This window comes from Lepidochelys olivacea, assembly GCF_965140295.1.
Source record: "Lepidochelys olivacea isolate rLepOli2 genome assembly, chromosome: 4".
In the NCBI taxonomy this organism is placed as follows: domain Eukaryota; kingdom Metazoa; phylum Chordata; order Testudines; family Cheloniidae; genus Lepidochelys; species Lepidochelys olivacea.
Window position 1 is genome coordinate 39,077,772 of NC_140414.1, and position 27,560 is coordinate 39,105,331.

A 27,560-nucleotide genomic window follows, 5' to 3' on the forward strand; every position below is an offset into this window, starting at 1 on the left:
TAAAGGCCTCAACCAAGTTGGGACCCATTGTGCCAGGCACGTGCAAACAAGAAAAATAAGTCTCTGCTCCAAAAAGCTTAGTTGTAATGCTGAAAGAAGCTTTAATCCAGTATGTAAACTTGGATCAACTTGGTGGACTAATGGAAAAGTATTGTTTTGTGAGCAGGAGGGAAATTAGAGTGGGTCATATTCAGTCCCATGCTTGGAGCACTTTGGAGGCAGTACTCCTCTTCTGGACTCCTTATGTATGTCTGGAGCTATTCCCTTTTGGTTACTATATTGAGTGGTATTAATAAGTTTTTAGGGAGTCACATCCGTTCCATGTCCATCAGAGAAGAGGATGACTCATAACAATTCTTTGTGGGAGGGAAACATTAAGATCCTCCTATATTCCTTCTCCCATTAAAATAACTTTTCAACGACTAGCAAGTACAATTTTCCTTTAGTGAGTTCTGAGATTAGAAAATATTAATCATGAATGAAAATACCATCTCAAAGTTTAAATTACTTTGGGTACTAGCCCCTTCTCTCGCCCCCCCTCCCCCCCCCAACAATTGTTTGTTCTTTTTTAAAACTCCGTAATAGCTGCAATGTGCATTGCCTTTTGAAATGCAATACTTTCAGCTTTTTGTTTGGTGCCCTACTTACCGTTGAATATTATTCTTTCTGCAGGAGACTTTTGCTGTTTTAGGCAATGGTTTCTGTTTGTTTTGAAAATAGGTTTAGCAATAGTTAAAATTTCACAACTCTTTGAATTGCAGGGAATATAGTTGCATGCTAATTCAACTTATGTGCTCAAGTTTGCTTTGCAAGCTAATTTTGGTATGATTTCCTTCCAGTTCATTTCGATGTACACTGACAAATATTCCACAGACTCAGGCTTTGTTAAACAAAGCTAAACTTCCCTTGGGTTTGCTGCTGCATCCGTTCAGAGACCTAACGGTAAAATTTAAATATTTTTTATTTTGAATATCTTCTCATAGTGCTTTGTTTTATACTGTGTGGTACTTTCTTATCTTGTCTAAGCCTTATTGGGGATTAAATAATAGCAGGCTCTGTGGAACTATTTTCCCGTAGAATTTCTATTCAACTTGTCTGTTCAGGTGTTTGTTCTTTGATTGTTTCAAAATTTTATCTTAAATGTAACAGGATGAACTGATTCAGTTGCTGTAAAATAAATATTATGGCTGTAAATCTTTCATCATTTTTGTAAATGAAATGTAGCATCTAATAAGATGAACAAAGTAGTTAGAGAAACTACAAATTACAACAATTAAGGCTTTTTATGTACCTTAGAGTGGTAGGAGTGGTTCAGGGAAAATTGTCTTTTTTGCTTGTTTGCTTTTATGTAAAGCTTCATCAGAGGGAACAGCTTACCTTGGTATTTTTTAAGTGTCATGTCTTGTGCTCTATGCCTGCATACATTGATTGTTCCTCTTAATTTAATAGCTATTTGAAGTTTTGCCTCTTGCAAAAATGTCTTCTGTGTAGACAATGGAAAATGTAACTTCCTACTGACTTGTTAATTTATAAGGTGAACTTGAACTGGGGGAGAGATCTGAAGGATTCCACCCCCTCCAGGAATCTCTTCTCAACAAGCACAACTGATCAAATTCTGGGGAAACAGGGCAAGAATCAGCTCCTCCTATTTCTCTGGTCATTTTACATTGTTCAGAACTAAGATTTCAGAGTAATTTGCATATCCAAATTGCTTGAGAAAGTGTGCACATACATTAAGCAACTCTTGTCCTCATTAACCTATGGCTCTCTCTGTATCAAGTACTATTGCTTACACATAATAAACCATGAAGCTATACCACTTGGGTATTCGGCTGTCTTGGGTATTCTTTCAGGAACAAGATCCAACTGCTAGTGCCGTCAATCATCCAAAATGTACAAGTATTCTTGCATAACTTAACTTCAGCTGTGTTGTTTGCTTATCTAGAATTACAATAAAAATGGTTGCATCTGACCCTTGCAGTCATGGTGATCAGTCAGATTCCTTTTATCCAACTAAATATATTAATGGCCATTATCAGACCAGATTCTTCTCTCCAACATTTTGTAGACAAGTGTAACACGTGATTTACACTGGTATATGTGAGATAAAATTCTGGTTCAATCAAAATAATACTTTATTATGTCTTCCTATTGTAAAGGAAGAATGTTAGTAAAGGTGTGAATATTGCACTGTATATAAATGAACTAAAAGGACAAAGTGGGAGACAAGATTAACAGAATATTTTGGTTTTATGAAGCTTTCAAAAATTAAGATATTGCACAATCCTGTCCTCTAAAAAATTTTACTGGGAACCTTTTTGCTACAGCTTTTCATTGTTTTACTTTTTAGCAATTACCTGTAATAACATCAAGCACCATTGTGAGATGCAGATCATGTAGGACATATATCAACCCTTTTGTTGCCTTCATTGACCAAAGGAGGTGGAAATGCAACTTATGCTATCGAGTTAATGATGGTAAGTTTCATTACAGAGGTAAGTAGCTGGTTTCTTGTATCTACCTGACTTATTTAAAATGTCTTGCATTTATATCAACAACCGAGATGTCTTTCACCTAGAATATCTGGGATTTTTAATATCTAAATCATTTGTCAAAGGCACCTATATTTTGCCCAAGTGAAGGCTACCATGCAACATGTCAGGAGCCTGAGAGCACCATATCAGATTGGACAACCTGAGCTATATAATTTAAAAGCAATTTTCCCTACTGTCTACTAGCATAATCAAGTCAGGGTCATAATTAACAACAGTCAAAGATGATGACCAGTTTCATAAATACAGTGCATGTAGAGATGTCATTGTAGGGCACTGGAAGCACAGAGTATACATGTACCTTGTTGTTCATAAAATAGACATTCTTGCCTCCAGTTCTTTTAACTTTGATATTTAGGTTTCACAACACGGATTGTTTCCTTATTTACATACTCATTAAATGTTTATGGTCTAATTGCTGCTTTTTGTCATTAGGCACAAAATCTGTGTACCTGTCAGTGAATAATTTACTCTGGATTCATAATTTTTGTTTAGTTCCTGAAGAATTTATGTATAACCCTTTGACACGATCCTATGGGGAGCCTCATAAACGGCCAGAGGTCCAGAATTCTACAGTGGAGTTCATTGCTTCTTCAGACTACATGGTAAAAATATATATTTTTAAGTATGTGAATTTAATACTAGTGCAAGATGCTAGAGTGACAACCCTATTTACCACTGAAAACTGTGTACATCACTCACATTTCAAACTTCCCCACGGTGCCCTACCAGTGTGTCTCAGTTTTCACTTGGAGGGACCCCTAGGATTGAAAGACTAATTGTCTCAGTTCCCATTTGAATCTTTCTCTGCCAAAACTGACAGTAAAGGTGTCAATTAATACCGGTTGTGATGTGGGCACTTACACGCTAATTTGTCAAAGACCACCAAACGCATTCTGTGACTGGGAATGCTACAGCAGTCTCTGGCTTTCTCCTTTTCTCTGGAAAGGTGGGCAAGACCAATGACTGATCAGACAGAATTTTGGCATCTTCCAAAGAACTCCTTCATTCCCCAGATTAATTCCTATCTCTCACAAAATTAACAACTAGAAAGCAACCTGCAGCCACCCTCTGATAGTCATCTTGAATACAGTTCAGTACGGAAACGGGGCCTGAAAATCTTTCCGATAAGAGAATACCTAGCTTTTATGCATCCTACAATAGCATTTTGGGCACCATCAACCATGCTTTGCTGACCAGCACTTGGCCAGAAAGTGGGGCTTCCATTGCAGCCTGAGGCAGGTTCTAAAAGTGTAACATGTGGAAGCAGCCCACTGAGCCAGCAGCAGTACAGGCAGAATGATAGTGCTTTGTGCAAAGAAGAGTTTTTTTTTTTCTAAACGGGGATACGAAATATTTAGGTGTTGAGGACAGTAATCTATAAGAGTGACTCTATGATGCCAGCTTCACAGGCTACGAAGTGTAAGCGTTCATCAGTTAAAAGCCACTCCAGAAGATGATCTATTAAATACACACCTCGGTCTGGGATTTAAAAGGGGAGGGAGTTATTCATTTTTGAAATCAGACTCAAAGTCTACACTGCTTTTTGTGGCCTTCCAGAGCTGTCAGTGTTCCTCTGTTTGCAGTGATTCAGAGAAAGAAGGATCTCTTCCTTTATATCGTAACAGGAAGGGATCATTTCAGTCAATAGTTGTCATTTGTGTCCCAGACTGACTTTAAGCTCTTCCCCTCTCCTCAGGGTTGCCATTTTCTCCCTCCCCCCCACCCCCCGCGCCCCATCAAGAGGAACTTGACCTATGGACAGTGAAACATCTCTTGGATATCAGAGCAATTGTTCAGAGAGCAGCAGCTGATGGGAATTTGATCTAGGTAATTGGTAGTTCCAAAAGGTATAGAGGTGGGGACAAGATCCACTTTGGATCTGAAGTGGGTTAATGCTCAAGACTCAAATTCAAGATTGAGTCTCTCCAGTCTATATTAGCTGTGATCGACTAGGAGATTTAAAAAAATTCTTCAGTAGATTTTTAAAAAGAATGTCTTCATATTCCCATAACATCAAATTTTCACCCTGAACTGGCATTTCTAGTACCACTCCCTGCCCTTTGGGCTGGCTTCAATACTGAGGGTGTTTACAATAGTCATATCTGTGAGTGCAACTGCCTTCTCATGGAGGGGATTCTGTAAGATTCCAAGTTTGGTCAGCTGACTTATCATTGTGAAGCTGCAGAACCTTGGGGGAAATGGCTGAAACTTGGAATATGTTCAAGAACATAGACCTCTTAGTTAAGCATGAGAAGAATGCTCTTTGCTTGGTACAGGTTCTAACCTGTCTAGATGCATTGACAGTTATTGAACAAGGCAATGTCTTCCCAGAGGAGGAGAGATTTTAAAAACTGAACTGTCTTTAGACCTGAGCCTGCAATTTCACTTTGCATCTCAGTCTGTAGTCTGATCCCTCTGAGGCTTGAGGGTTGTGTGCTGCAATCTGGTTATGAGGGAAATGTGGCACTCTAGAATAGTGGTTCTCAACCAGTGGTCTGGGACCCCCAGGAGGGGCCACGAGCAAGTTTCAGGGGGTCCTCCAAAATAAACCAGAGAGCAGGGCCAGCATTAGACTTGCTGCTTCTCAGGGCAGAAAGCCGAAGCCCAAGCCGTGCAGGGCTGAAGTCAAAGCCTGAGCAGCTTAGCTTTGCGGAGTCCCCTGTGGGGCCACAGGCAATTGCTCTGTTTGCCACCTGCTAATGCCAGCCCTGGCTTTTAATCTACTGGATATGCAGACATACAGTTGTTGTGGCACAGGTGGGCTGTGGAGGTTTTTATAGAATGTTGCGGGGGCCTCAGAAAGAAAAAGTTCTGCTCTAGGACACGCTCAGCAAATAGCAATCCCATTAGATCAAGCTCTGAGAGAGAACTTTGGACGCCCGATAAGTGAAACACTCTACAGTGGTGGAAGCACCAGTACAGAAAAGACCTGCACAAAAACTGAACAGGGTGCATGTCACAACTGAAACAAACCTAATAGAATGAGGACTCTGCACAGGTTCCATACTAGCTCAGACTCGTCTCTGAGAAGAAAGGCACTTTACATAACTGCACCTAAGAGGAGTGAGACTGGCTTTTTTGGCATTCTGCAAAGAGCAATAGCAAATGTATCCTGATAAACTTCAGACAACACAGCAGTGGTTGTGCACCTAAATCAACAAGGGGGAAGAAACACTCCCCATTCATATGGACAGGGAGCTTGCTCTCAGCCATGAGCTCTGCGCATCTTGGATGCTTGAACCTACAGACAGACTGGTTTAACAGCTCTGAAGTGCTCCCATACAAATGTTAGCAGCCAGTAGTGTGTGACAACCTTGGCATCTCTTTGTGACATGAAAAAATATTAAATGCAATCAATTCTACAGCAGATACCCAGAGTAGGAAGTTCTTGGCTCATGACGCATTATCAGTCTTTGGGATTTCTGTGTAGTTTATGTGGTCCCTCCATTTCCTCACCTGGAAAGTGCTGGAAATTATTGTGTGATGCAGAGCCCTACTGATTCTCATACCTCAGGAATAGCCTTCAAAGTTGTGGATACTCAGGAGTTAAACCAACAGACATCTGCTCATGTAGTCTTCAGCTGCAGTGTGCTTACAACTGTACTTCCATATATATTTGACAAAGGAAGAAAAGGGTGTCTCTCCTCCCTGTTTCTCCTACCTGCATCGCAGGGCCTCCTCAGTAACCAGTATTTTATTTTGATTTTTGTCCACATCAAAAGGGTATTTGAGGATGGAATGGACAAGTACTAGTTATGTGAATCAGTGTGTATGGGTATAGGTTGAGGAAGTGATAGTCCCTCCCAATAGTGAGTCATACCTCCTTTTTTTATTATCTTTTGGGTTACTTCAAGAACCCAGGATCTATGCTGTAATAGCCCCAATCTAAATTGAGTCCCAGACTAAATTGAGTCCCATTTACCTGCAGATTTTTTTTCCATGAGTGGGTCAAGACAGCACAAACACCCATCCAAGAGGAAATTGGCTTTTGGATGGAAAGGATAAGATTTTTCATCTAGAGTAGAAAGATAAAGTAAATAAATTTTATTTTATTTTTGTCAGAAGGAATCAAACCAGAGAGTTAAGAGAAGTCTCTCTGGTGCCAAAATTCTTTATTCTGAGTGGTCATCAGTCCTCTCTGTTTCAGAGCGGGAGGAGAAGAAATGCAGGGTCAGTGCTGTATTAACTCAGTTACAGAAAGCATAGCTGCAAATAAATAAGATTAAAATGGTCTTTTCACAAAAGCTACTGAATTTCTATCAGGTTGGTTAAATTTAAATTCACCACTAGTCTTTGCTGGATTGGATCTTATTTTAGATCTGAAACTCTGACTAAGGAGATTAGATAATGGAATATAGAATTTCCTTAAATATACACATAATTATAATTATGGTAGCAATGTAATGCTGATGTTTATTGTAATTCAGAATAGTAAATTGGGTCATTGTCATCATTCTGAAAGAACAGTGCCATTTTTCAGAATAAATTTTACAGTTGACATCAAAGGCTCTCCTCTGACCCAGCTGACAAAAGGACAGACTAAGATGTTGATTTTGTTTTCTACGTTAATGATAAACTTAACACAAGTCAGATTTTCTTTTATTTTACTTTATTGAAAACCCAGAATGACGGTATAAATCTAATTTTTGGTTAATTTAATTATAGGATATATTTTTAAACATTTTTGCAAGGCATTCCCTTCCTTCTCTTGCTCCTCTTCCCCCACCCCCCTTCCCCCAGGGAATGTTATCCATTAACATTTTTTACCCTTTAAAATAAGAATTTTGAATTCCTTTTTATATTTTACAGCTTCGTCCTCCTCAGCCTGCAGTGTACTTGTTTGTTTTAGATGTGTCTCATAATGCAGTGGAAGCTGGATACTTGACAATTGTGTGTCAGTCATTGCTGGAAAACCTAGACAAGTAAGTATATACAACATCATCTTTTTAGGTTGACTTTATTTTATAATTGTGAGCAGGCTGCAATGTTAACTTATGGTATATCTTTTACTGTAACTGTTTCATACAGTATTTACAGGACCTACTGATACAGGGCAAATGTTTTGCTAACTAAATTAGATTTTGAAATGTCTGTAGTAGTGTAGAAAAAGAATATGGCCATGTAACTTAGGACCATTTGTATAATGGCAAAGAATATCTTTTTATGAATATGATTAGAAGTGATCTGCAAAGCATTTTGTTTAGATAATCCAAGAATTATATAGTGAATACTCAAAATAGCTATGGCTAAAGATGGATATTCCTTACATCAATTCTAAATTTCTAATATTTTGCCTCAGGATATAAAATAACTAGAGCTGTCAATTAATTGCAGTTAACTCACACAACTAACTCAAAAAAATTAACTGCGATTAAAAAAAATTAATCGCAATTAATCACACTGTTAAACGATAGAATACCAATTGAAATGTATTAAATATTTTGGATGTTTTTCTATATTTTCAACTATATTGATTTCTATTACCGCAGAGAATACAAAGTGTACAGTCCTCGCTTTATATTATTATTATTTTTTATTACAAATATTTGCACTGTAAAAATAAAGAAAAGAAATAACATTTTTCAATTCACCTCATACAAGTACTGTAGTGCAGTCTCTTTATCGTGAAAGTGTAACTTACAAATGTAGATTTTTTTTGTTACATAACTGCGTTCAAAAACAAAACAATGTAAAACTTTAGAGCCTACCAAGTCCACTCAGTCCTACTTCTTGTTCAGCCAATTGCTAAGTCAAACAAGTTTGTTTACGTTTACTGGAGATACTGCTGACTGCTTATTATTTACAATGTCACCTGAAAGTGAGAACAGGATTTTGCATGGTACTTTTGTAGCTAGTGTTGCAAGGTATTTACGTGCCAGATATGCTAAACATTCATATGACCCTTCATGCTTCAGCCACCATTCCAGAGGACGTGCTTCCATGCTGATGATGCTCGTTTAAAAAAAAATGCGTTAATTAAATTTGTGACACAATTCTCCCCCAAGGAGTTCAATGTCTCCTGTTCTGTTTTACCTGCATTCTGCCATATATTTAATTTATAGCAGTCTCAGATGATGACCCAGCACACGTTCGTTTTGAGAACACTTTCACAGCAGATTTGACAAAACGCAAAGAAGGTACCAATCTAAGATTTCAAAGGATAGATACAGCACTTGACCCAAGGTTTAGGAATCTGAAGTTCCTTCCAAAATCTGTGAGGGACAAGGTGTGGTGAATGCTTTCAGATGTCTTAAAAGAGCAACACTGATGCAGAAACTACAGAACCCGAATCACCAAAAAAGAAAACCAACCTTCTGCTGGTGGCATCTGACTCAGATGATGAAAATGAACATGCATTGGTCCGCTCTGCTTTGGATAGTTATCAAGCAGAACCCATCATCAGCATGGACACCTATATTCTGGAATGGTGGTGAAGCATAAAGGGACATATGAATCTTTAGCCCATTTGGCACGTAAATATCTTGCAATGCCGGCCACAACAGTGTCACGCGAACACCTGTTCTCACTTTCAGGTGACATTGTAAACAAGATGTGAGCAGCATTATCTCCTGCGAATTGTAACCAAACTTGTTTGCCTGAGCAATTGGCTGAAGTAGGACTGAGTGGACTTTTAGGTTCTAAAGTTTTACATTGTTTTATTGTTGAATGCAGTTATTTTTTGTAGATAATTCTACATTTATAAGTTCAATTTTCATGATAAAGAGATTGCACTACAGTATTTGTATTAGGTGAATTGAAATATACTATTTCTTTCTTACAGTGCAAATATTTGTAATAAAAAATGAATATAAAGTGAGCACTGTATACTTTGTATTCTGTGTTGTAACTGAAATCAATATATTTGAAAATGTAGAACACATCCAAAAATATTTAAATAAATGGTATTCTATTATAGTTTAACAGTTCAATTAATCACGATTAATTTTTTATCGCACAATTAATTGTGATTAATTTTTTTAATTGCTTGACAGCCCTAAAAACTTTTTTGGTTTGGTTTTTCTTGCATTCAGTTTTGGGACTTTTGAGCTTGATAAAGTATTCTCTGCTGAAATGCCACTTTATAACTTGCATTCACTTGGTGTTTTTATTGCTATTTGACACAGAGAATACGCATAGCAAGTATCCTACCTCTGAAGCATATGGGATGTATCATGCACATCTTACATTTCCATATTAGAGTTTAAATAAACAAATCACCATTGCACCAGTTACTGGCATTTTTCTCTAACAAAGGATGAAAACAAAAGATTTAATTTTCTGTTGGGAGGCAGTTAGGAGGGACATTTTCTGGAATATTACATTGCAGATTTTGATTAAACAGATCCAATAAAGCAGGGGTTCTCAAACTGGGGGTTGGAACCCTTCAGGGGTTTGGGAGGGTATTACATGGGGAGTCGTGAGCTGTCAGTCTCCACCCCAAACCCTGCTTTGCCTCCAGCATTTATAATGCTGTTAAATATATTTAAAAGTGTTTTTAATTTATAAGAGGGGTCTCACTCAGAGGCAGTCACCAGTATAAAAGTTTGAGAACTACTGCAGTAAAGCTATAAGGAGGGGAAAGTACGAGAAAAGATAAGATGTAAGAATAAAGGGAGGAGAAAAAAGAAAAGTAAAAGTAAATTTAGGTGCATTATAATACAGCTTAGTTCTTGCTATCATAAATAATTTTTTCAAACAAATTTGAATCCTCTGCAGTAAACCCAAAAGTATTGTTGAAGTTTGACCTGTTTAAGAGGGCTGATCTGTAATGACATCTGGAAGCATAGTTCTGCTTTTTATCATGATTGTCTAACCTGTTCAGGAAACATTGGGATCACATATTTTTTTTTCTTTTCTTTTTTTTTTTTTTAAATTGTTGAGTGGGCAGCCAAGAAGGCACTTCTCAGTACCCAACTATCCTTGTTACTTTCTATTTAGTAATTTTATACTGCAATGCCAAGTGAATTGCAATATGTAACCATTCACAGGCTATTGTCCCATAGCAACATCACATGATAAATGGAGAGAACCTTTTTTTCCTTTTGCAAAAGCATAGCACTGTAACAGAAGTTCTTTTAGTGATGGTCCTTATTGTATTCCACTGAGTATGTGTACCACGCATCCGGAGCCATAGAATTTGAAAGTAGTAGCATCTGTTGATCTGGTCACGCATGTGACCTGGCCTCGCCGCATGGTTTCATCCAAGGTGATTAAGGGTGGGGTGGACTGACCGCTTCTCCAGTTTCTTCTTACCACCGCATCATCCAGGTAAGAATTATTAGGGCATGTCTACACTTGCTGATAGATCGGCACTGCTGCAGTTAATGCAATGAGTGGTGATTTAGCGGGTCTGCTGAAGACCCGCTAAATCAGTGTGATTTATGTACTCCACCTCCCCGAGAAGCATAAAGGAGGTCGATGGGAGATGCTCTCCTGCCAGCACAGCGCAGTGTAGCCACTGCGGTAAGTGGATCTAACTACATCGACTTCAGTTACGTGAATAATGCAACTGAAGTTGCATAAATTAGCTTGATTTACTGTAGTAGTGTAGATCCGCCCTTAGTGTCCTCTTGTGTGATGCACCTAAAAAGTGTATAGTTGTATGTAGTTAGGTTTTTTTGGTAGTCTTTTACTGTTTTTACATAGTTTTTCATCGTTTTAGTAGTTATTTAGAGTGGAATTAGGACTTGGGGGATCTGTTTACATGTATACACCACCACCACCCACACCCATGCACGGATACTGGACCATGCTGGAGACCCCAGGCTTTAACATGTGTGTCTCCTTCCTTCTCGGCCGGTGATGAACATCAGCGCTGCCTCTACTGCTTGGGAGCAGTCCACCTTTTCATCCAGGTGCAGTATCTGTCAGTCTGTCCCAAGCCGTACCTGTGAAGGCTGGTCTCTCCACCTCAAGAAGCACCTCCTGGAAGTCACCATGAGACCTCATTTGGACCCAAGCCAGGGAAACCCCTGTACATCGGCCTGAGACAACCAGGAGTGCACTTCTGGCTACGGAGACAGGGTCCAGCTCTGGTGGTACCACCACTGTGGATCCCATGCCAGGGCCTAGTCAGGAGGTAAGGAAGCATGCACATAAGCATGGCACTTCCTCCAAAGTGAAGAAAGGGGAGGCTCCTTCCACAAACTCCAGCCGTGGGGAAGCAGTGTGCTCCAAGACTCATAAACATGACAAGAACCCACACCGATACTGGGTACTGAGGTGCGCATGCCGTCAATGTCAGTATGCCTGCTCCAGGAAAGTCTGCCACTCTAGCGTCCGTTCCCACTACGGAAAGAGTACCATTAACACCAGGGTAGTTGGGAAAGGTGCCAGAGCCCCAGGAACTGTTTGCCCTGGAAGAACCTTCTGCTACCATCCACATGAGGGAGGCCAGATCTCCTATCCAGAATGTGCTGCAGTTAAGGCACCCTTCACTATATGCTTCTACCAGATCCAGCAGTACTGCTGATGGAACCAGTGTCTGAGTTCGTGTCCTCTGAGGAATCGGATGAAGTGCAGGGATTGCCCATCCCTTACTGACACTGAGTACCCAAAGACACCATCTACATCGTTGCAATATGCTCCATTCCAAGTGCCGAGGAGCCACTGGCTCCCTACATCCTGGGGCCCACTGCAGCATCCTCCAGATCCATCATGCTGGCCCTAATGGGGACCCTGGCCCTAATACCCACCCTCGAAATCCACCCATTCTGTAAGGGAGACTTCACCTCTCTCCCGTCTAGAGTGCCCTTGAGTAGACGCTCAGAGCCAATTATGAAGACCCATTGAGTCTCGTTCCAGTGGTATCGCTGGAGCCAGGAGCATTTTCCATCATACTCACCAGTTGCTGCAGTGACTTCGGTTTCCCCCTTACCCTCAGATGACTTCCAGTAATTCCAAGGTCTCCTGCGTAGGGTGGTGGATGAACTTCACATTCCCCTGGAGGAGGTACAAGACACACAACATCAACTCCTGGACATCCTTCACTCATTGCTGCTGGGTAGGGCTGCTCTGCCTGTCAGCGATGCCATCCTCCAGAATCTCGAAGAGTTTGGCACATTCTGGCCGTACGCACGCCTCTGTACACGATACTATATACCGGCTAAGGGGTCTGAGTTGCTTTTCTCACCACCACCACCCCACCCTTGCATTCCCTTATGGTACAGGCCATGACGGAGCAGTCCAGACAGCAGCACCCATGCTTCACTCCGACTGATAAGGAGAGGAAACAGTTGGAACTTCTGGGATTTGAGGTTGTCTTCTCAGCTAGCCTTCAGTTCAGGATTTCAAATTATCAAGCATTGCTTGCCAAATAAGACTTCCTGAACTACAGCAAACGAGAATTTTGCTGAAAAACTGCTGCACCAAGATCGGGGCTAGTTCCAGTCAATCTTGGAGGAAGGCAAACTGGTGGCAAGGACAGCTCTTCAATCAGTTGTAAATACAACAGATACTTCATCATGTTCAATGGCTATGGGCATTGTCATGAGGAGGGAATCGTGGCTTCATTCCTCTGTTTTCCCCAGGGAGGTACAAAATTACTATTGAGGACCTCCCCTTTGATGAATCCCATCTATTTAATCAGAAAACTGACGATTCCCTCCACACATTCAAAGATTCAAGAGCCACACTCAGTTCGCTGAGTATCTACCCACCTGCGCCCAAGTGTAAATACTACCGCCTGCCGCCTGCACAATGGTACCAGACTTCCCAGATTTTCCACCAGAGGCCTTACAGACCACCATGCAAGCACCAGAAGACCCAACAGTCTCATTCTCCTGGTCCACCTTCACAGCCTTCCTCATCACACATGTTACCCTCTCAGAAAAGATATTTCTGAGGAACATCAGAGAGCTGCCAGCCACCTCGCCTGCTGCCAACAACTCTTTCGGGGGTCATCTAGCACTCCTCTCACTAATTTGGAGTGCAATAACCGACAATTGGGCGCTAAATGTCATCCACTATGACGGTACAATTGAATTCATTACGCTACCTCATCCACAGCCCCCTCCCTCCTCAGGGACCATTCTCATGCCAATATATTTGCCCTAGAGGTGGACTCCTTACTACCAAGAGGGGCAATAGAGCAGGTTCCTCTGGACTGTCAAGGAATGGGGTTCTATTCAACTTACTTCCTGATACCCAAACAGAAGGGTGAGTGGAGACCTAACCTGGATCTCGCTTGTTTCAGTTGCTTTATCCACAAACCCACATTTCATATGGAGAAGGCATGTAGTTTACAGCTCTCGATATGCAGGACATACCCCATAGACATCCATGTGGCCTCCATAGGATGGGGTTAGCATCCATTCCCCAAGAGCCCAAGCCTCAACAATGGCCACCCTCCATGATGTGCCACTTTCAAGACATGTAGAGCGGCCACGTGGAGTTTGGTACATGCCTTCTCTATGCATTATGCCTGGGTGTAGGACTCTGGACGGATGTCTCATTCGGCATGGCTGTCCTCTGCTAACCTGTTCCATCCTCATCCTTGCAGCCTCCTACGACTTACATACTGCTTGTTAATCACCCTCAGTGGAATACAATAGGACTCATCACTTGAAAAGGAGGTTACTTACCTGTAATTGGAGGTTCTTCGAGATATGTGGTCACTATCTGTATTCCACTTCCCACCCTCCTTCCCCTCTGCTGTAGATGTGTGCAATTTGCAGTGGAGAAGGAAGTGGATACACGGTAGATATGCCCCACCATTTATCGCCCCAGATGAAACCATGAGGCAAGGGCACATGCGTGGACCAACACACACTATTACTTTCAAATTCTCCATCTCAGGGCATATGGTGCGTATACGTAAACCCTCAGTGGAAAACAGATAAGGACCACACATCTCGAAGAACCTCCAGTGATAGGTAAGTAGCCTCCTCTTATAACTGCCTAAAATAAGTAAATTCAGTCTGTCTTAGGTTATTCATGCTAAAAGTATTTTTAACTACATTTAGGTGTCTAGCTATACTTGCAAACTCACCTAATGGAGATGTAGCTTCTGCCAGAAATGAATTCTGTTGCCAGTATAGCTTAACCCACTTACCCAAATGGAATAAGTTATACTGGCCATCATAATTGCATCTACACTAGGGCTGTACCTGGCATACGATGTCAGTTAAAGATGTGACCTTCTCATACATCTGACACATCTATAGTAGTAAACTTTCTATTGTAGACCTGGCCTAAGCAATTAGGGTCCAGTTTTGACTCAGATACACAAACATGGTTTCCTTTAACATCAGTGGAAGCTGCAGAAGTGTATCTGAGATCTGGATTTTTGGCTTTGTATTTAATTTGTTTTTGCTTTGTTATCTTAAGGTTGCCTGGAGATTCAAGAACAAGAATAGGATTCATAACATTTGACAGCACTGTTCAGTTCTACAATTTGCAGGAAGGTTTATCACAGCCTCAAATGCTTATTGTCTCGGATATTGATGGTAAGTAGCAAGAAGAAAAGGAATAAAAAATATTCAAGAGTTTATTTCACATTTTTAAGGACCGATTAAAATCTGCTTAAATATGATGAATATGCATAGCAGCATAATGTGAAGTTATCAGTTAAAATAAGTTGACTTCAAAAATAAACTGCAAAATACTTGGATCTGAAAAATGAAACTCTGATGTTAATTATATTGGCACTGATACAAAGCAGTCTTTGTCTGTATAAAATACATTTTGTATTTATATCCAAAAAAAAAAACAGGGTTTATTTAATCCTTTTTTTAAAAAAAACACAAAAACAAAAAACAGTGCCACTGTTAATATTTTAATTTATATTTGAATTAATATTTTGTGGTGTTTGGAATGTGCTTTTTGTTCTTTAATGACATTTGTATTTTTCCCTCCGTAGATGTTTTCTTACCTACACCTGATAGCTTACTTGTAAATCTGCATGAAAGCAAAGAGGTATGGTTGATCAAAAAAGTAGCATTACGTTTCATAGATAAAATAAACATTTTAAAAATATTTTTATGCAGCCTGCAGTTAAATTCCATTGATTTCAAGTCTATATCCTGTACATAATGCTTAAATCCAACATTTTAATTTTGCTGGAATTCATGATAGTATTGTAGTGTACAACTGAAATCCTGTTTTGCCATTTTATTAATATTAATATTTCCATACAATGTGTTTAAGATAAGCTGAAATATTGAGCACCAGATGCTCATGCCATGCCAGTATAGCTTCTGAGAAATTACATCCCTATTTTGGCAATAATACCTTTCAATCTGTTTTGCAGCTGATAAAAGATTTATTGAATGCACTACCAAATATGTTCACCAATACGAGAGAAACACACAGCGCACTGGGTCCTGCGCTTCAGGCTGCCTTTAAATTGATGTCTCCAACAGGTGGCCGCATATCTGTGTTTCAGTCACAGTTACCATCCTTGGGTGCAGGGCTCTTGCATTCCAGAGAAGATCCCAATCAAAGATCAAGCACAAAGGTACTATTAACTTTTTTTGATGGATCATTCATTATTATTGAAACTAAAAACTTCCAGTGTTTTTCTAATCTAGTTTGTACAAGCTACCTTTTGTATTTGTTTACTGTGTTGCAACTTGCTAGCTTTTAAATATCTCTTCAGCACATCTATATTAGTCTAATAAGAATTTAATTATAAACATTTTATGCTATATTCCTCTGTCTTCAAGGCAAGTGAGCAGATTTCCTTAATCCATCACCAAACTGGTAGTCAGACAGTGCTGGAAGAATAATACCACTAGTGCTTTTTATTTTAACTGTCTCCATCAGACAGGGGCTTAGAACCAGAATGAACATCTGTGCCAAACCAACAAGGATTCTGAAATGTCAGTTCTTATCTTTAATATTTTGTCACTTTTGTTATTTTAGAAATCCCATGAGTGTGTTGTAGTTTAAACAGCACATTGTTAGAACGTTTATTTGTATTTGAACATATGTTTTCCTGAAAGGAAGATTATGTATGTAAACTAACAGGAGGTTCAGAATAGAAAAAAATACTTTTCTGCAAAAGTTAGTAAGCAACTACAAATGATTATTGTAAGAAAATACTAAATATTGTACTTTTATCTTTTATAATGTGTTTTTATTTAATAACACGTTTATTGTGTTGGTAGTATGCTCCCAACTTGTACTCTTTGCTGTATAATTTCCTTTACTAAAGGTTGTACAGCATCTTGGCCCCGCCACAGATTTTTACAAAAAGTTGGCACTGGACTGCTCAGGACAGCAAACAGCTGTGGATTTGTTTCTCTTAAGTTCTCAGTATTCTGACCTGGCTTCTCTAGGTAAGAGATTCTATTTTGTCTTTTTACCTGCTTCCACAATTTGTGTTTTAAACTCACATTAAAATCAAAGCTCCTTCAGGAGCCCTTAAATTGTGTCCATGGGTATTTTAACACTTCCCTAAATATGACTCTTCTGCTGTGGAGGAGCTGGAATGGAAACCAACAGGAAAGCACAGGGAGGGCAGGCTAATAGTGTGTGAGTCATCTTATATTCTGATGCTCTGCCATTGCAGGAGATAAAAGATGGCCTTGTTATGTTTAGGAAAGGAAACAACTTGAGGAGTGAGAGAGTGAATGAGTGAAGACAAGTTTATTAATGGTCAATGTTGAATGTGTAAGAAAAGTATTCTCATCTAGTTTTCTAAAGGTTAAATCAAAACATGTTTCTGCACACCAGAAATTAGTTATGTCTACATGAATACTGTACAGTTCTCAATGTGGCATGCCACATTAAAATGCTTATTTACTAGTGTGTATATAGGTAATAAAGAGTGGCTAGGATGACTCACTGTCCCCTTCCTGGTTCTTGGCCTGAGTAAGAAGTTGGGAACTGGCCGGAACAGAGGTGGATCACATCAGGAAAATAGAATAGGGATTCCAGCAAGTTGGAACAGGCCTTATTCTTTTCAGGTGTCCTGACCTAACCAGGTGGCTAGTGGTTGTACGCCCCTTCTCCATTATAGCACCCTTTACTTGCTCTTCAGAAACCCTGTGGATTAGCTATTTAAGGCTTAAATTCCAGTTTAATTTTTTTCCTTCATTCTAATGTGCTAATCTGTGTTAAAATGGCAAAGGATTATATTTCTTTTTAAAAAACAACTCGATTTATGAATAAATTGTATTACACATCTTCATATATAAATATTAACTATTTCTCTTTCTCCTCAAAAGCTTGTATGTCCAAGTATTCTGCTGGATGCATCTATTATTATCCATCTTTCCATCATAGCCACAATCCTGCTCAAGCAGAAAAATTGCAAAAAGACCTTAAAAGATACCTTACAAGGAAGATTGGATTTGAGGCAGTCATGAGAATAAGATGTACAAAAGGTATGGCTTACATCTTGGAATTGTTTTTACAAGAAGTTTCAGAATGTGTATTAAGCTAGGGATTGCCTGCAGTAGATAATTGAGGTAAAGTGAGGCAAAATGTGTTTCACTTTTTTAAAAAGGCTCATTTGAGAACACCTGTATGTGAGCGGTCAGCTTTTTACTATTTTTGATTATAATACCTACATCATTAAGCATTTGGACTTTAACTCTCTTTAAAAACCTTAGGATAAAATATGGAGTGTATTTTTCACCTATGCATTTTCTTGTTCTATATCCGCTAGAATAGTAGCTCATATTTAAAACCTTTTTCATACCCTGGGAAAAAAAAATCAGAAGAAAAATCCTGTTTGCATGCAGTGCCTCAGACATGATCCCCTGTGTCTACATTGCAATTTGCTAGGAAGAAATTTACAGTAGCTACTATAACTTTCTGCACAGCGTACTCAAATGATAACTTTAACGCATATTAGGTAAGAAGAACCAAAATCTTAGGCCTCAGGTTTCCCAGGCAAGATAAGTTGTATCTGAGAAAAAAGTACAGCTTTCTTTCGGTCAATGTTTATATTATCACTAAAAAGTTCCTAAAGGTTTTGCTGTCCACCAGCAATACTATGGAAGATTTTCCTTAAGATAACATGATGAATTATAGATCTGATGGTTTCTCCTGTCCCATCACTGCCTTCTGCTCTGGGTTATGTGAACCAAAATAAAATCTACCTTGAGTTGCATTCAGGGATGAACAGCCCTGTCCCCTTCCTCTGATGCAGCTTATGCCTTCACAATCCTTGCTGCCTATCACAAATCTTAAATAGTATTGATAGCCTTGCATGAGCCTTTCACACTAGGGTGAATTTTGCCTAAAGTGTCAATTGAATACATTTAAGGTGCTCTGAAAGGAGAAATTTTTCTTGCAAAAATTGGCCATTGATGCTTAATGTCACACTTGTTTATAACTTAAAAAAACTAAAGGTACATTAATTTCAAGCTAGACATTTTAATCTCTAAGTATTGTGTACAGCTGAATTCTCCATATGCTGATGATTGATATGAAAAGTACAGTTCATCCTGCTTAATCAAAAATGCGGTGGTGTATAGGATGTGCAATTAAATGTAACATTCTGTAGTCTAACTAGGACAAGTACAGCCTTTGATAAATTAACTAACTTGTTAGTACCAGTCAAAAGTTTAATTTGGGCATCAGAATAATCTACATGAGTCAAGAAGAAATTAAATCCAGTCTGGAGTCAGTAATGCTCTCCCAAGGCATAGCCATTTGTTTATGTTGTGAAATGAATGCAATGACTTAACTCTTCCATAATTTTTTGAGTTAGAAAAACATCACTGATGTTTTGCAGGGGTTCACTTGTTATGTAAATGAGACTCTCTCGTGCGCTAATTTACCTGTTTGTGCATCATTTGAGTACGTTATATACTATGTCCTATGATTCGGAATGGTCTAATATATCATGGTTTATATCTGTGGAGTAGTAGTTAGAATGAAGGTTCAAAACTACTGTGTGATTCTATAGAAATTTACGAAATGTTCAGTGAACATTTGTAACAAATGTTAAATTCCAGAGTGTTTAAATTTGGAACTCTTCGATTTTATGCAGTTTATTTTACTGAACTTGGTGATGTATGTCCTGATTTTGAATGATTCTCATAAGTGACTAGTTTCTAAATGCATAGGAAGTAGTTTATTGCTGTGATATGCATTCCTTTCTTCTTGCTCTGCTTCAATCTGATTTCATTACTAATTAACTGTAAATGCAGGAGAACAGCAAAACTTTTATACCATATTTTTGCTTACCCAGTGTAAAAAAAAAAAAAAAATTCTAATATTCAGTTCTGGAACTTAAAAAGTCCAAACACATTTAATTCATTGAGTGCTAGTCTCTAACACACCTAGACCATCCCTTTTTAAAATTAAATGACTAGAGACATGGTGCACTGCTTTATAAGAACTGGGTCTTATGATTTCTTCTTTAGCTATACAGACTTGTAAATTCAACATCTTAGCATAGTCAAAGTATTCATCGGCCTTTATGGCCAAAAATAATCCCATTATTTCACCGGTAATATTTGTCTTTCCTTGAAATGTTAATTGCATTTATAACTGATTGTAATTTCCCCTGACCAAATTGGCTTTCCTTCTTACTCATGTGTTCTAGAAGCCACCTGTTAATTCTAGACTTGAATCTCGTGGACGCTGCTCTACTATGAAATTTTTTAAATGTCTGGCAGCTTCCATTTTGGTTTTGACCATCATCTTCTGTACCTTTCCATACAGTGTCACCTGTTAGGCTGAGCATCTAAAGTGGTTCTTCTTCTGGCTCTGAGCTATCTCCCTAGGAGTGGAGCTCCATCACAAGGCAATTCTGGGGAGATGCTAACTCATCCACACACAACTTTTTCCAGAAGCTTTGGCATGGCTAGGGGGAGGTGGGACAGGAGAAGGGAGGGACCGTCAAAGAACAGTTAAAAAAGAAAAAACAAAAGCAAGGTGGGGATGCTGCAACAAGTTACATTTTGGAGAAGGCATTAAGTAGAAAGTTAGAGCGAATGCTAATACAAAAATAAATATACAGGCTTAGGTCTTGCTCCAGCATACACTTATGTGATTAACTTCAAGCATGAGAATAGTTTCATGAGACTGCTTGAAGTTAATCATTTGCATAAAGGGTTTGCAGGATTAGAGTCTAATTTTTTCTTGTAGTCCATCCCTTCAAGTTTACATGTTTTGCAGTCAGGGCAAAGAGTATTCAAAAATGGATGGAAACAAGAATTTTGAGATGATCCTTAAGTTTCTTACTGTTATGCAGTCATTGATGAATTTTCATTAGTATTTAGAAAAATTAACTTTCATTATCCTGTTTGAAATAAAATTGGAGGCTTTTGGTTTTTAAAAGTATATAATTATGGAAGTTAGGTTTTTATGTTGCCGCTATCCATATTTTAAATGATCTCATCTGCTTCTAGGTCTTTCAATACATACTTTCCATGGAAATCTTTTTGTGCGATCTACTGACTTGCTGTCACTTGCCAATGTCAATCCTGATGCTGGATTCGCAGTACAGATGTCCATCGAGGAAAGTCTAACAGGCACATCTCTGGTGTGTTTTCAGACGGCTCTTTTGTATACTTCCAGCAAAGGTAACTGGAAAACAACCAACACTTCATTACATTATTTCTCTTCAAAATAAATCTTTTGAAGCAACAGTATTTATTTCTATACTTAATTCTGTGACCTCTTAGGTATCTTCTCTCCCATTATTTTTTGATTTCTCTTTTCTGTCTTGTTGCAATTTATTTTCTGTTTTAAGGCAGTTCATCTTGCACTGAAATACTCTTGCTAGTTAATGACTCATGCAGAGGCCAGTTGGTCATGTTCTTAATTGAACCATCAAATTGAGTACAGATTTCTTTCGTGCTCATGACAGTGCATTGTCTTACTACCAAGACAGCCTAATTAATACTTTTGACATTTTTATGCTAAGCTTTAAATGTCTTAATAGATCTGTACACATATAGGAACCAATCCTGCAGAGTCTCTCACACACATGCTTAATTTTATGCACTTCATCTCCCTATTGAAGTCAGTGGTACTACTTCAGCATGTACTTTTAAGCACACATGTAAGTCTTTCCAGGATCACGGGCCATGAACTTTGTTGAAATTAGAATTTTTTTCCATATTAAGTCTAATTCAGGTAAAACAAAATTTAATCTCAGGAAGTGAAAATTAATTTTAAATTATATTAGTAGTAATAGTATTTATCACAATAATGTGCTTGCCATTGTACAGTTCACCAAGAGCTGAATACTGACATTTTTACTCTGTGGATAGTCCCATTGAAATCAGTTGAGCTTCTTGTGGATTTGGGTACTAAATTTGAGTACAGGTGGCATAATCTGGCCAAAATATAGTCCCTGCCATAAAAACCTTATGGCTTAAAAGACAGATATAGAGAAAATAAGTTACTCCTTCCTCTGGAGTATGTCCTAAATCTCTTCTTCAGGAGCCTCTGTATATTACCACTGATGAGATCCAAAGGACTAGTGTGAGTAAACTGCTTGTGAAGACCTAAAGAGCATGGTTTTCTGAAGAATCCAAAATCTTGTGGTGCAGGCATCTTGGATTCCAGGAGTGGGTCTATACATAGGCACCTCTGGAAGATCTAGTTTCTAGTAAATAACTTTGGTTTATAAATTATGAACTCAACTTGCACATTGCATTATGGAAGGTTTCAGAGTAGCAGCCGTGTTAGTCTGTATCCGCAAAAGGAAAAGGAGTACTTATGGCACCTTAGAGACTAACCAATTTATTTGAGCATGAGCTTTTGTGAGCTACAGTTCACTTCATAGGCATGCAGCCGATGAAGTGAGCTGTAGCTCACGAAAGTTTACGCTCAAATAAATTGGTTAATCTCTAAGGTGCCACAAGTACTCCTTTTCTTTTTGCATTATGGAAGTAAGTTTTTTAGGGAGAATTAGAATGTAAATAGGGTGGTAGTTTTATGAAGTTGGATTAGGAGATTTCATGCATAGTGGATAGTATGTAAAAGACTTCATAGACGGAATGGGAGAAGGGAACAATTGTGGGCATCAGGACTGATGTCACTGGTGGAGCAAAGGAGTCTGGAATGAGAGAAGGAATGTAGTTAGTAAACAATTTCAATTGCCTCTTTCCTATCAGTGGATATTGCATTATTAATTTATTCATCATTTTGGTATAGGTGAACGGAGAATTCGTGTGCACACACTTTGCTTGCCCGTAGTCACTTCACTGGCTGATGTGTATGCAGGAGCAGATGTACAAGCAGTTGTCTGCCTCTTAGCAAACATGGGTGAGTACGGCAATAAGTGATCAAATATGTGGTTGGCCAGGTTTGCAAAGGCCCCTTATACTCAACTTGATGGCACGTCTGTGTTTGTTCCTATGTAACACTAACTTTTGAATGCTGCATCTGATCAATTCTAATGTTTTAGGGAATGTTCTAGGCATCAGTAGCCAGAACCATGTTGATTCTGGGAGAAAAGGAGGATGCATGGAGTCCCTGCCATCTGTTCAGCACAGTTATAGCTTCAAACACCTCTGCAATTGTCTGTAGATCAAACAACTGGTTGATAGTAACCCTAACATAACAATATTGTTATCTCCTGTCCATCTTCCCAAAAGAGTTTAATATGTTGACACCCTAAATGACTTATATCCCAAACAAATAAGTAGGGGGAGGAACAAGCATGGATGGAATGGGAATGTGCACACATCCCCTGGCATTGGGGAGGACCCTGTTATGGGGTGAGGGAGGGTAAAGAGCCCTTAGCATCGGGGGGATGGTGGGAATAGGGGCAGAATAGGAGACCTTGGTAAAGGGCTGAAGGGAATGGGGGGCAGGAGGATGCTTGTTTGTGGCAGATGGGTGAGAAAGAGGGAAATTGGGGCTTACCTAGAGCTGTAGCCATGGCAGGAGAATGGAGAACCTTGGAATGGGGGCAATAGGGAGTACATGAGCCCTGTCCTGGGGTGAGAATACAGACCCTGGTATGTAAGGAGGGGGCACACAGAACCCCTGGTAGAGGGGATGAGAGATTGGATGGATTTCCAGGGAGTCCCTGAAAAGAGGGGATGGGAGGGTGGCAACAGAGCTAGTGGGTGGAATGGAGCTTACAGAAGCTACAAAGTGTGCTACACCACAGCATATTACATAAAAAAACTACATTAAAATAACGTCAGTTAAGAATTGCCAGATTTATGTATTCCCACGCAAGCTTAATTTGGACCAGTGTACATCCAAACTCTGCACTGAGTGTGGCAGGGATGCTTGAGGAAGAAATAGTATGAGATCATAACGCATACATACCAGAGGACCAAATTAAGGATGCATAGCTAGCTGTACATCTACGTGTCCTTATTTTTGAGTCCTTGACCGAAATGTTCTTTTAATGTAACTTTTTGCATGTAACTTCCTAATGTTTTTCAAGGACAAAGGTAAAAAACAATTTTGTTATGTATGTTTTGTACAGCGGTAACATTGTCATCATCATCAGGGCTTGTACCCTGAACCTTTAGCATTGCTGCTTGACTTACTGATTACCTACATGAGCTGACAGCAGAAGAATGCTGTTTTCCTAGTGAGGTGGGGGCTGGTTCCATGTGCTGGGTCCAGCGGCAGTAAAAAGCAGCCCAATTTGGTATGCTCTTCCTTATCTGTGGAAGTGAGAGGCTCTTGCCCATGTGGTACCTCAAGAGCAGGATTGTGGGGGTGGGACTAGGGGAAGACTGACTTGGCTCTTCCTTCCCTTGGCAATTGGGGGAACTCTGGCTTTGTATGGTGCCCTGGAGGGCTGGACCCATATGCTGGGTCCAAGAAAAGAGGAGGAGTTGTCACTGTAGCCCAGCCTGGTTCTCTCTCCCTCTTCCACAACAGCTGCAGTGGCAGCCCAGGCTGCTGTTTTAATGGTGGCACGGTCCAGCGTCCCTAGGATGTTTAGTGACTTTGATAGACTGCACTCATTTTTCCTGAGGAATGCGTGAGAATCTCTTCCCATTTACTTCAGTTGGAGTTGTGGGTGTTCAGTGTTTCTGAAAATCCAGCCCTATCCTTTAATGATAAGTATATTATAGTTGTATTATTGTAACATAATGTATTGTAGATTTATTATTGGTTTCTTCATTTTGCCAGGGTGATGTTGGATAACTTTCTGGCCTATGTTCAGCATCCTGCTGTTTCTCTGTTTGTCTGTATGTAGTATAACTCCTAAACACTGTATTCAGTCACTTCCAAAATGTCAAAGAATGGTCTCGGCATCAGCGGGTAGACCCTTATTGGTGAAAATGGGAAAAAACTTGATTCAGAGAAAAACCGTGGCCCCCAGATTGCCTGGTGTAGCAGACATATGATGTTCTCTGGCGCCGCCTGCTGCTGTCCATACCTATCGGAGGCAGCAGCATAACTTCTTGTGTGGGGAGATTGACTGTATCCTGGAGCCTAGGCTCGGGCCATGGCTACTCTACTGACTTGTGCTAGTCTATAGTTCTCTTGGTCTTGCAAATAAGTGTGCAGCAGAAGACCCTAGTGTGGACACAGCTATACCAGCAAAACTGCACTTTTACCAGTGTAGCTTTTTTTGTTCCTTTCAGGGAGTGGTACAAAGCTGGTATAGCTACATCCAACCTAGGTGTGCTTTGCCAGTATAGCATACTGGTATTCCTATATGGGTGAAGGGTTGTTATTGTAGACCTAGCCTATCAGAAATGAGAGCCCTAGAGAGAGGGCTTCTGTGTGGCATGCTGAAGGGAAAGTGGGGATCCAGAGAGGGAGGCAGAAGCAGCAGGAACTGGAAGGATGAAGTGATGATTGGAGAAGCAGGGATCCAGAAAGGGGTGGGGAGTGGAGGAGGGAGTCCAGGTTGAGTTTCTGAAGGGTAAAGGAGAAGGCAGCTCTCAGTGCAAGGGCTGGGGAGGTATCTATAAACCCCATAATCCCCTCTCTGCTTCCCTCCAGTTCTCATTGCCCCACCCTACACCAGATTGCTGAAGGCATCCCATACTGCTGCCTACACATTGCAGGCAGCAGCTTCATATGCTGCTCGCTCTCTCTCTCATTGGGTGTATAGCGTGGCCTACAGAAGAAACCAAGTGTGACCCTCTAGTATAGAGGTAGTCAATTATTTTTTGTCAAGGTCCACATTTCTTGTCAAGGTCCAGACTCTAGGGAAAAACATTTAAAAAAAACAAACAAAAAACAAAAAAAGAAAACAATAATAAGTAAATGGATTTTGGGGTCTGTTCGAAAGTGTCTAGCAGTTTGGATTTGGCCACAGTCCATCTATTGACTACCCCGCTCTAGTATGTCCTGTGTTTCAAACTAATGGTCTACTAAACAAATTGTATTGGGAGAAACTAATAGCACTTCAGTTTTATAGATGCTAAATTTACTTTCAGTCTGTAGATGGCTTCCTACAACCAAAACGTATTTACACCCCTGGCATTGCAATGAAGAAAAAGTTTAACTCTAGCTGTTTCAACAAAACAGAACAACATTTCTCTTACTACAAAAGCAGACCTCCCAACAGTCCCATGTTTTGCTTTGACCTACAAAACCCCCCTGTCCTGTGGGCTAGCTAGACTCAGCTCCCCACTCCAGTCATTGTGATCTGCTTCTCCCTCCTATTCCCCCTAATCCTTCCTCACAGCCCCTCCCCTCCCTGTTCTCCAGTTTGCTCCTCTGTCTGGCCTTTTCCTGATCCTAGCACACACTCAGAACATTGGAGCCGAGCCCAGCTAGCCCCACAGGCAAGAACTTCCACTGTGGTATGAGTACTGGGCTGGCTTGCTCTTCAACTCCCACTATAACCTTCCCTCCCACCCCTGGGCACAGAACCCATCCTGTTTTAACTGCTGGGAATGTTGGGAGGTCTGCAAAAAAGATCTGAAATGCTTTTAAGTGTCATTTTTATATCTCAAAACATAATACTTTGTTTTATTAACGTTTAAATTTTAATCTACACTTTAGAGCTCTGATATACTGCAGATGATTTGTCATTAGTTAAACTGAAATTTCATAATAAATTTACCTGGAAAAGGCTGGTTCACTCTGTGGTTCCATATAGGAAACTGCAGTTTCATTGTTAAGTTTGACAGGAGAAGAGTGTTTTGCAAGCAGCATACTAAGGGCTTGGCTACACTTGCGTGTGAGAGCACATTAAAGCACATAGTGCGCTCTGACTCTATGGCTAGAGCGCTCCTGGTACTCCATCTCGGCGAGAAGATTAACTCTTGTTGCGCCTTGGCTGAAACGCCTGGGCGTCCGTGTGAACACGATGTTGCATTACTGCGCTCTGATCAGCCCCCAGAAACATCCCATAATCCCCATAAGTCAAGTGGCCACTCTTCTCGTTGTTTTGAACTCGCTGCAGGAATGTGGATATGCCCTTTGAAAGCTCTGTTTCTGACAACCGGCATGCTTACCTGCCCCGAGACAAAGCAACCATTACTATGGAATGCTGTGTGTGACAGAGGCTGGGGGGGTGAGGGGGTCTGCTGCTGTCTGAACTTACAAGGCAGCATGCTGACATGCTCTCAGTCCCCCCAAAAACCCACTCTCTCTCGCCCCACATGCACACAACACACTCTGTCACACTCCCACCGCCCATTTGAAAAGCACATTGTAGCCACTTGCATGCTGGGATAGCTACCACAATGCACTGCTCTCTGGCTGTTGCAAGAGCTGCTAATGTGGCCACGCCAGTACACTTGTAGCTGTCAGTGTGGACAGATTGCAGCACTTTCTCTACTGCACTCTACGAAGGCTGGTTTAATTCAAAGCACTCTACATCTGCAAGTGTAGCCATGCCCTTAGCCTCTTAGGAGAGACAGTGCTTTGTTTCACTGATAAACAACTCCTCTGACCAGCTGAAAAGAGTGGAACTAACCGAAGAGTCTTCGGGCTTGCATACACACCAAGCTACTGCACAGTAAATCATGGTGCGAATCTACAGCGCACCAGTTTGCCTGGCAGCAACATCCCACATCTCAAAAATGGATACTCTCATAAAAAAACAACCTTCCACACAAACTTCCTCATGGCTGGATTTTACTAAAACTAGACAAGCCATTTACAACGCACACTTTGCTTCTCTACAAAAGAAAAAGGACACTAAACTTTCTA

General features: G+C 40.1%; 1 protein-coding gene across 4 annotated transcripts in view; it reads left to right on the plus strand.

Annotated features, from left to right (window-relative positions):
* The window catches only part of SEC24B (SEC24 homolog B, COPII coat complex component), an 84,111-nt gene that overhangs the window by 36,843 nt on the left and 19,708 nt on the right, over positions 1–27,560 (plus strand). For all 4 annotated transcript variants that reach the window (XM_084626060.1, XM_084626061.1, XM_084626063.1 and 1 more), the window contains 11 exons: positions 840–942; positions 2,351–2,477; positions 3,048–3,157; positions 7,365–7,477; positions 14,883–15,001; positions 15,415–15,470; positions 15,805–16,011; positions 16,711–16,834; positions 17,726–17,884; positions 20,867–21,040; positions 22,623–22,733. In XM_084626060.1, coding sequence (XP_084482186.1) covers positions 840–942; positions 2,351–2,477; positions 3,048–3,157; positions 7,365–7,477; positions 14,883–15,001; positions 15,415–15,470; positions 15,805–16,011; positions 16,711–16,834; positions 17,726–17,884; positions 20,867–21,040; positions 22,623–22,733 — 1,403 coding nt within the window. The remainder of the gene's footprint in view (positions 1–839; positions 943–2,350; positions 2,478–3,047; positions 3,158–7,364; positions 7,478–14,882; positions 15,002–15,414; positions 15,471–15,804; positions 16,012–16,710; positions 16,835–17,725; positions 17,885–20,866; positions 21,041–22,622; positions 22,734–27,560) is intronic.